Source organism: Arachis hypogaea, chromosome 13 (assembly GCF_003086295.3).
Source record: "Arachis hypogaea cultivar Tifrunner chromosome 13, arahy.Tifrunner.gnm2.J5K5, whole genome shotgun sequence".
Lineage (NCBI taxonomy): Eukaryota > Viridiplantae > Streptophyta > Magnoliopsida > Fabales > Fabaceae > Arachis > Arachis hypogaea.
Genome location: NC_092048.1, coordinates 51,217,936 through 51,227,230, shown reverse-complemented (window position 1 = coordinate 51,227,230; position 9,295 = coordinate 51,217,936). Strand labels below are relative to the sequence as shown.

Genomic DNA, 9,295 nt, shown 5'->3' with positions numbered 1-9,295 from the left:
GATGCCCTTGCATAAAGCTAGCCATGGAAAGGAGTAAGACTGATTGGATGAAGACAGCAGGAAAGCAGAGATTCAGAGGAACGAAAGCATCTCTACACGCTTATCTGAAATTCTCACCAATGAATTACATAAGAGTTTCTATCCTTATTTTATTATATTATTTTCGAAAACTCCATAACTATTTTATATCTGCCTGACTGAGATTTACAAGGTGACCATAGCTTGCTTCATACCAACAATCTCCGTGGGATTCGACCCTTACTCACGTAAGGTATTACTTGGACGACCCAGTGTACTTGCTGGTTAGTTATGCGAAGTTGTGAAGATATGTTTAGACCATGGTTCTGTGCATCCGTTTTTGGTGCCATTGCCAGGGAATCAATTTCGAACAACAATTCACAACCTGAGTAACAATTTTGCATACCACTAGGATATCGTCAACGTAAACTTCCACCGTCCTGCCTATGAAGACCATCAATTTCGGGTCTGGGCTTGTCTTCGACTCTCGCGTCTAGGTTGGCTAGGAACACTCCTGCTGCTTCCTTGGACTTCTTCCTTAAGGAAAGACTAGCATTGTCGCAGGCGACTGCCGTTTCCAAATCTCCTTTTATGGATCCCACGGACCCGTCGTCAGCCACGAACTTCATTATCAGCATCTTCGTGCTAATTACTGCCCCGAGATCGTTGATGGTCTTCCTCCCCAGGATGATGTTGTAGGCTGTAGAGTCGCGCAGAACCACGAACTCGGCCATTGTCGAGCCTCGTCCCTGCCCGTGTCCTACTGATATCGGCAAAGAGATTATGCTGTCTGGCTTAATGAAGTGGTCGCCTAACCCTACGACACCGTGCTGGTGGGTCTTCAGGTCGACGTTCCGCAGTCCCAAAGTGTCGAACACATTGCGAAACATAATATTCGAGTCGGCGCCGGTGTCTATGAGGATGCGCTTGATGAGGCCAGTTCCCACTCTGGCCGTGATGACCATGGGGGGCTTTCCACGACCTTGTCAAACCACTGGTCCTCTGGGCCGAACGAGATGGGTGGCGACCTCAACCTCTTGGGGTTTTGTGCAGATGATGAAGAGATCGCCAGGATTTTTGCGTCTTTCTTGTGCGCCGACTTCGACCTTGGGGGTGCGTCTCTCGCCGTCACAACGTTTACTATGGTGAGACCTTGTTCGTTGTCGTTCTGGTCGTGGCCTCGTTTTACCATGCGAGTTTTGTCCTCTGTCTCTCGGCCGCGATCTCATCTTCTTGGCTCCCTGATGAGATAGGAGAATTCAGCCAGCTTCCCGTCCCGGATCGCTTGTTCCAACACGTCCTTTAGGTCGAAGCAGTCCTGCGTCTTGTGTCCATAGCCTTTGTGATTATCACAGTAAATGCTTTTGTTTCCCCCTGTTCGGTCTTTCAGAGGTCGGGATTTCGACAGAATCCCCTTCTCGGCTATCTGTTGGTAAACTTCTATGATGGGAACGGTGAGAGGGGTGTAATTGGTGAACTTTCCGACTCTGGGAAATGGCCTGGGTGTCTTGCTCGGACCGCCGTCCTTGGCGTGTTCCTTCTGTCTTTCTCCACTCCCGTGATGCCGAGTTTGATTGTAAGAGGGCTGCCGTTTGTTGGCAGCCACGACTTGGCTGACTTCCTCATCGTTGATGTACTCCCTGGCTACACATTGGATCTCCTGCATTGTCCACACCGACTTCATGGTGAGGTGCTTTCAGAAGACCTCGTTTAGGAGTCCGTCCGTCAGGCATAGGCTAGCAACAGAGTCAGTCAGCCCGTCGATCTCCAAGCACTCATCGTTGAACCGATCTAAATATTTCCTTGTCGGTTCTCCGGACCTCTGCGTCACTCCGAGCAGATTGATCGGGTGCTTTGCCTTTGCTATTCTGGTAGTAAATTGGGCTAGGAAGGTGCGGCTAATATCCGAAAACTGGGGCACCGAGCCCTGCGAGAGGCTATTAAACCACCGTATTGCAGGTCCCGCGAGGGTGACCGGGAAAGCGCGGCATCTTACCTCGTCCCCCACTCCCTCCAGGTTCATCCTGGCCTCGAAGGCCGTAAGGTGCTCTTGTGGTTCTTGGGTTCCGTTGTACCTCATGTCCGTTGGCTTGTCAAAGTGTTTTGGCAACCGGACTTCGAGGATGGAACGATGACTGGTCCGCGCGTTTTCCTTGTTCTTCCTTCGTCGTCTTCCTGTCGACCGTCTTCCTGGTCACGATCTGTGGTGCGTCTCCTCCCACGCTTGGCATATATGATGGCATTGTGGCACCTCCTTGTGCGTCCTTCCTCCCTGGCGCTCTCAGGCTCAGATCTTGGGCTAGCTGTGCGTCGGGAGTGGCTTCTCGGGGGGGGGGGAGGGGAAACGGGAGTAACTTGATTCGGGAGTTTGCTGACGATGTTCCTGGTCTGTCAGCCAGCGCTCCAGGTCCTGCATCTTGTGACGTAGTTCCTGCATTATTCTGGTGCTGTTGTCGCCAGTTCCCCCAAAGGGGCATCTTTCTTGGGATCGTGTGGTTCGTCGAGGAGGGGATCTCGTGCGCTCCCGGGAGGATGCTGCGGAGGATTCCCCTCTATTCCCGGCTTCTCGCCCTGCTCCTCCTGGGCCCAGTACAACTTCTATTCAGGCATTTTTCCCACAGACGGCGCCAATGTTCGGTAGGTCGGGTACCGGACGGTTCGGGTTGGTATCCTATTTGATGAAGGGGGTCTCGCTTAGTCGTAAGTCACCAGGCTGGAGTAGACGACGTCCCGGGCACTTTGCGTGAGGAGGGGGTGTCACCTGCAAAGACACTCTGACGCTCTAGTCAGTAAAGTGTGCAGGTGAAAAAGGGATGAATGGTATGTGACGTACCTTGGGGGAAGGGTAGGACCTTCCCCATATATACCGTGTCAGAGGTGGACCCATCAAGGACAGGCCCACCTTCCTCAATGCTTCCTTCGCACAGCTTTAGCAAAGCTGTCAGGGACGCATGTCCGGGTCGGCGACTGAGCGCGTCGCTCCTGACCGTTGGAGTCGGGTGGTGTTCGGGTCGGGCCGGCCCACAAATGGTTTGGGTCAGGCCGTAACAGTAAGCTTTGAAACTTGAGTTGTTTGGCTTGTTATATGCACGTTTTGTGCAGTAATTTGTGACTTTCTTGTACCCTATTTGTCATCATAGTAAAGTTATTTCAAAACAAAAACCTCTTTTAAGAAATCTGGTCTTGTATATTTTTTCAACAATGATGCTTCTTTCGAACATCCATATTTTGATGAATTTGCATCATCCTCTAGAACTGAACCGGGTCCAAAAAATTTAAGTTTGGACTACTTGCCAAATAATGAGATTACTTTTAAGAGACCACATTTTCTCAAAATAACCTCACATTCAAGAAGTCCTTTTGTTTACAAAAATTCTGGTTTGAAACTTTTTGAAAGAGGTGCTAAAATAGAAAATTAATTTATCAAAAGAAATGCACCCTTCCCAAAAATAAAAAACATCACTCTTTTAATCATTTTCAGCATCAAAGCCTTAGTCAATTTCAGCAACATACTAACACTAATCATTACTTTAATTGCAATAAACCTGGTCACTCTTTTTTTCAATGTTTAATTGATAAAAGAAGAGTAGGAAACAAAACATATAAGGTTTTGTGATTTTAATGCACTTGGACAACCAAGATAAATTAACATCAAAGGATCCAAATCAATTTGGCATCAGAGCTTGTGTGTTTTATTCTTATCATTTGGCATCAGAGCTCAGATTTTGGACATTTGGTTATTACTTACTTGAAAGATGGAGGTAATTAAGATGATAAGTTTGAATGGCACTAATTACTATCTATAGAAAGACAAATTGAAGAATTTGTTGTTTGTCAAAAATCTACATTTACCTATATTTTTTACACAGAAACTAGAATCTAAAATAGATGAAGAATAGAAGTTTAAATACCAACAAGTTTGTGGTTTTATTAGGCAATGAGTGGATGATAATGTTTATAATCACATTGCTAATGAGACTCATACTAGGACTTTGTGGAATCAAATTGAATCCTTGTAGGCTCCCAAGTCTGGCATAAATATGTTGATGAATTTGAGATACAATGAGGGGTCACAAGTATTAGATCACTTGAATGAATTTCAAGAAATTCTGGATCAGTTGTCAAGCATGGGAATCAAGTTTGAAGATGAAGTTTAAGGATTGTGGTTGCTAAATACTCTACTGAATTCTTAAGAGACATTTCGTATCTCTCTTACTAATTCTACTCCGAATAAAGTGAGCATACAACTTGTTAAAGATGGCATTTTAAATGAAGAGATGAGAAGAAAGATGAAGAATTCTTCGTCACACTTTGAAATGTTAGTCAATGAAAATAGGTGGAGAAATCAGAATAGAGGTCAAAAGGATAGAGGTAAAAACATGAGTAAATCCAAGTCAAGATACAAGAATGTTGAGTGTCATTACTGTCATAAAATGGATTATGTCCAAAAATATTTCTTGTTTTTTTTTGGATAAAAGGAGAACAAAGATAAGTAAAAAAAGAAGAATGATGATGATAATGATCGTATATCTATTATTTCAGATGAGTGTCATTACTGTCAATCTTTTTTTAATAGCAACTAATAATAAAGTGAAACTAAAAACTATTATTTAATATATAAAAAATTAATTACTAAAATAAACAAAAATAAATACCTAAAAATAATTAAATCTTTATTGTAGTTATAAATTATGATATTTTAGAACGATTAAGCATAATACAGTATACATACAAGGTGAACGACACGTAATATCATCAGCGGAAACGAGACTAATGGAACTCTGCAACAAATGCAACGTCATCAGCTTGAATAGGAGAATAGATTGTGTTTTAAGTATGAGCTATAGACTTAGGAATGACAACATGTACCCTACCCACAGGTACTCAACCTGATCCCACTCAGTCGGGTAGGATTGTCAATCTGATCCGTAGCGGGTAGGGTAGGGTGCGAGTTGAATCTCAACCCTACCTGATCAACCCGCATCGTATATATTTATATGTTATATACTAATATAAAAATATGTTTCAAGTAGATGTTGAACAAAAAATCTCTCACTAAATACAAAAGATTCTTAATTACTAAAAGAAGATCATTAATTGATAATTTAATATTTTTGTACATAAAAGTCAGTTCCATTTTAAATTATTATCAAGTTATATAATAATATTGTATCTTTTTTGTAATCCGCAAATAAAGTCGAGTTCCCGCAAGTTAAGAACGAATAGAGTTAGAGTTGAGTTTATTTAAGAATCCTCCCTCTTTTCCTGCGCCCATTTTCCGGAGGTTCAGTCTTCAGATCAATTTTATGTATTTCTATACTATCTATCAAGCCATTGTTTTGTAACATTAATTTCACCGAATACCAAGTACACACATCACAACAAATAACATCTCTACATCCCTTCCCCTGTGCAGTCTTAACTTGTTTTGCAAAACAAATAATAATAAAATTAAAATGAAAAGAAAAAACATCACAAACCGTCTAACTGCCCAACTAATAATGCTATGTCGTGTTTTATGGCAACAAAGCCTTTATCTCTCTCTTCAATCAGACAACGGCTTTTGTGGTTTTAAACAGTACTAAGCCCAAGCACTCTATCTCACAACGTTGTCCAAGCAAAAGCTACTGGGCTTTTAACTTGGTGATAGGCATTGCTCCACGCAATGCTACCAAACCCATACCTAGCTTTATTTTTTGTACCCTTCTTGGAAACAAACGTCACAGTGTACGTTTTACTCTCCCCTACTTTTCCAAACACAAGCCTGGTGGGCTTCACTGTTACACTCACAGCCGGCGGGACATTCACGGTCACATTGTAAACCGAACCGGCCTCGCCAACATTGGTCAGCCTCCGTGTGTACCGGACAACCCTCTTGCCACCAAACATGACCGAGAATGAAGGGTAATTTAATTGGCCAGGGTCAGAGAACTTCTTGGTGCAATTGAAACCGGAATGCTTGATTAAGATTTGCAATTGTTCTGGGCTATAGCCCAAGGAACACAAGAATTTAACGTAGTCACTTGTGGAGGCATCATAGACAAGCCCAGGGGAGAGAGCCTTCTGTGGGTTGACGTGGCCTGAACCGTGAGCCCATGGGTTGGAGAACGAGCCTTCGGCGGCATCATGGAGTAGCGACCGGGTGTTGTCGCGGGTGTAGGCTGTCGTCATGAGTGCCGATTTGATTGCACTGGGACTCCATTCTGGGTGAGCTGCTTTCAGCAACGCAGCCAACCCACTTATGTGCGGACATGACATTGAAGTACCTACAATTCCATAAACCACAACTCCACAATCAATATCATCAACAAATATACAAAGCACTAAATTCTCAAATGCGTCACTGTTCAATTTCCCACCCCAGTAAACTGTAAATATAATATAGTAACTAGATAGCATAGTTTAAATTACCATAATAATATGTGTGCTCAAAATTTATCAACCAAAGTACATCAATATAGATTAGGTCATTAATAAAGCTTTGATAGTATATAGCACATTTTTATCTAAATGTAAATTCATAACCAATGAATACAGTTGTTTATTAACAAATGACAATTTGAATTTCAGATCATCAAACACTGTATATTTGCTGAAATTTAAAACACGAGGCGACAATTGGACAAATATGTTGGCAGAGGAATAAAGAGAGAAGAAACAAAATACCTGACATAATGTTGAACTTAGTCTTGCGAGTGTCCTGAGCCAGCCCAGAGGGCCCAATGGCTTCTGACCAAGCAGCGAGAATATTGACACCAGGCCCAATAACATCAGGTTTCAGTATCTGCCTCGTCACGGTATTGGGCCCTCTCGAACTGAAAGCAGCCACAACAGGCGACGGCCTAACGTTCAAAACCGTCCCACCGAAGCTCAAAACCGCTGTCGCCTTCGGATCCGACCCGACATACTCCCTGATCTGGTCCCCAACAATCCTCCCAACTGCCACCGCCGGCAACAAATGACTATCGGCCACCAACTCCTCCCCACTCTCTGCCGTGTTCGCAAGAATCATCCCGACACCACCGGCGTCCCTCACAACCTGTCCCTTCTCAACCCTCGCATTCATCCCCCTATCGCAAAGAACCACTTTTCCCTTCACCAAAGCCGGGTCAAGCGAACCGGGCAGACAAATGCTACTAGACTGGTTCGAATTCTTAAAATAAACCAAACTGACCGGTTCAGTTCCCATCCCTTTCCCACTATAAAGCGAAACCCCAGAAAACCCCTTCTTGTTACCAAGAACCGCAAAAGCCGGGAAGTCACGGTCAAGTGTACCTGCCCCAACGGTCATAATCCACGGTGCCACGTTGGCAAGTGTGCTCTTACTGGGTCCACTGTTCCCCGCGGAGCATGCCACGAAGATCCCTTTCTCAACCGCCGCAAACGCGCCTATCGCGATTGTGTCACGGAAGTAAGGGGCGGAGCCGCCACCGAGGGAGAGCGAGAGCACGTCCACGCCGTCTTCAATTGCACGATCTATTCCGGCGAGAATGTCGGAGGCGAAACAGCCGTCGGTCCAACAAACCTTGTAGGCCGCCACGCGGGACTGCGGGGCCATCCCACGGGCCGTTCCGGTGGCGTATCCTAAAAGGCTTGCGTTAGCCACCGGCGAGCCCGCTGCTGTGCTCGCCGTGTGGGTTCCATGGCCGTCTTTGTCGCGTGGGGACACAGGCTCCTTCTGTCTCCCTGGGTAACCGCTTCCGGAATTTCCGGACGCCATGTGGAACCCTCTGGAGAAGCTTCGTGCCCCGATGAGCTTCTTGTTGCAGAGTTTTGGAGAGAAGTCCGGGCCTGATTCGCATTGTCCGCGCCACCGGGCTGGGATCTCAGGCATTCCTGCGTCATCGAAGCTTTTGGATTCGGGCCAGACGCCGGTGTCGAGTACGCCGATAATGACGTCATTTAGAGCCCGTCCTAGGTCCTCGGTACTGTGGCCGGCCCACAGGGTGGTTTGGGTTTCGAGGCCAAGGAACTCGGGTGTTCGTGTAGTGTGGAGTTGGTAGAGTGTGTCCTCGTAGAGGCCAAGGACTGAGCCCGAGGCGAGAAGGGCCTGGGCCTGTTGTGGGTCGAGAGAGGCAGCAAAACCGTTGTAAGCTGTTTTGTAGGAATAGAGAAGTGGATCCGAATCTGAATCTGAATTAGTTGAGAGAGATTGAAGGCTTGCGATGTACCAGTCATGGTGGGTGGAATATATGGAAGGCTTTTGGTTGTGGTTCATGTGAACAATGTAGGTTTTCTTCTTTGCCACATTATTAATAGGTGATTCTAAGGAAGATGAAGAAGAAGAAGAATGTGAGAGGCAGAGGAGGAAGCAGAAGAATAAAATGGAAGGCATTTTTCCCATGTGAAAGGGGGGAAAGGGGAATGAAAAGAAGATGGGGTGTGATTTGATGATTTAAATAAAAGAGAGGGGAATGTGAAGGAGGAGAAAGTAGTGGCAGTGATGGTGGGGAGTGTGTGTGTCAGATAATGGAAGAGAGAACAGACGAGGGACTCTTGTCCCCTTTTTATAATTAAATACTAAGGAAAGGTGTTTCTTAATGGATCCTTTCTTTAATTAATCTTCTGCCATAATGCCAGCATCAATACTTGAATAGTAATTTTCGGGTAATTTTCTGATTAAGTAATAAAACTCATTTTATAATGAAAGCAACTACTCCCATGAAGATGTCAAAAACATCTTTTTATGATGATTCTTGTTTAAAAAGTATAACTTATTTGTTTAGCAACACTTTGAATAAAGGTAACACTTTTACTTAAAATAAAAATCAAGTCTTATAATCTATAATTTAATGGTCAAAATAAAATATCTTCACATAATGACAATCATAAAATCTTCATTGGAATAGCCACCTATAATAAATATATGTCTAAACTTATTGTATGACATTTTAATAGTTTTTGTAGGTCTTTTTGTCACTTTGGACTTTCTGCCATGTTGATCAGAAAAAAAAAAAAAAAAGGAAAGCAATAAGCATATTTGTTCCTCTTCAAAAATGTGTTTGATAAAATTTATGTAGTAAAATCAATGTTGCGGTCATTTTTAATTTCCAAATATTTATATTTGTAAGGTCATGCATATATTTCTCTTATTCAAAAGTTAAATTAATAACACTAATTAGTTTGGAAATTAAATTAAAGGTTTACTCATAAATCATAATTATATGCATGTCCCGGGGGAAAAATGCAACAATTTCTCTTTGTAAATGTATTAAAATTGTGATTAGGAAACATTGCTTTACCATGATGTCATCGATTCCGTTACCTGCTTTTGTAC

At 43.6% G+C, this 9,295-nt stretch overlaps 1 protein-coding gene across 1 annotated transcript; it reads right to left on the bottom strand.

Moving 5' to 3' along the window:
- Nucleotides 1–5,342: 5,342 nt before the first annotated feature.
- On the bottom strand, nucleotides 5,343–8,550 carry LOC112738346 (subtilisin-like protease SBT1.8). The gene is made up of 2 exons (XM_025788757.3): nucleotides 6,685–8,550; nucleotides 5,343–6,284 (listed from the first exon to the last, which is right to left on the bottom strand). The coding sequence occupies exons 1-2, from the start codon at nucleotides 8,360–8,362 to the stop codon at nucleotides 5,620–5,622; spliced, it is 2,343 nt and encodes a 780-aa protein (XP_025644542.1). The 5' UTR covers nucleotides 8,363–8,550; the 3' UTR covers nucleotides 5,343–5,619.
- Between the last annotated feature and the right edge of the window lie 745 nt (nucleotides 8,551–9,295).

Coding starts and splice junctions, on each gene's coding strand:
- LOC112738346 (XM_025788757.3), bottom strand. CDS start 8,362: ATGGGAAAAATGCCTTCCATTTTATTCTTCTGCTTCCTCCTCTGCCTC. Junction 6,285..6,684: donor TAAGTTCAACATTATGTCAG/GTATTTTGTTTC, acceptor ATGGAATTGTAG/GTACTTCAATGTCATGTCCG.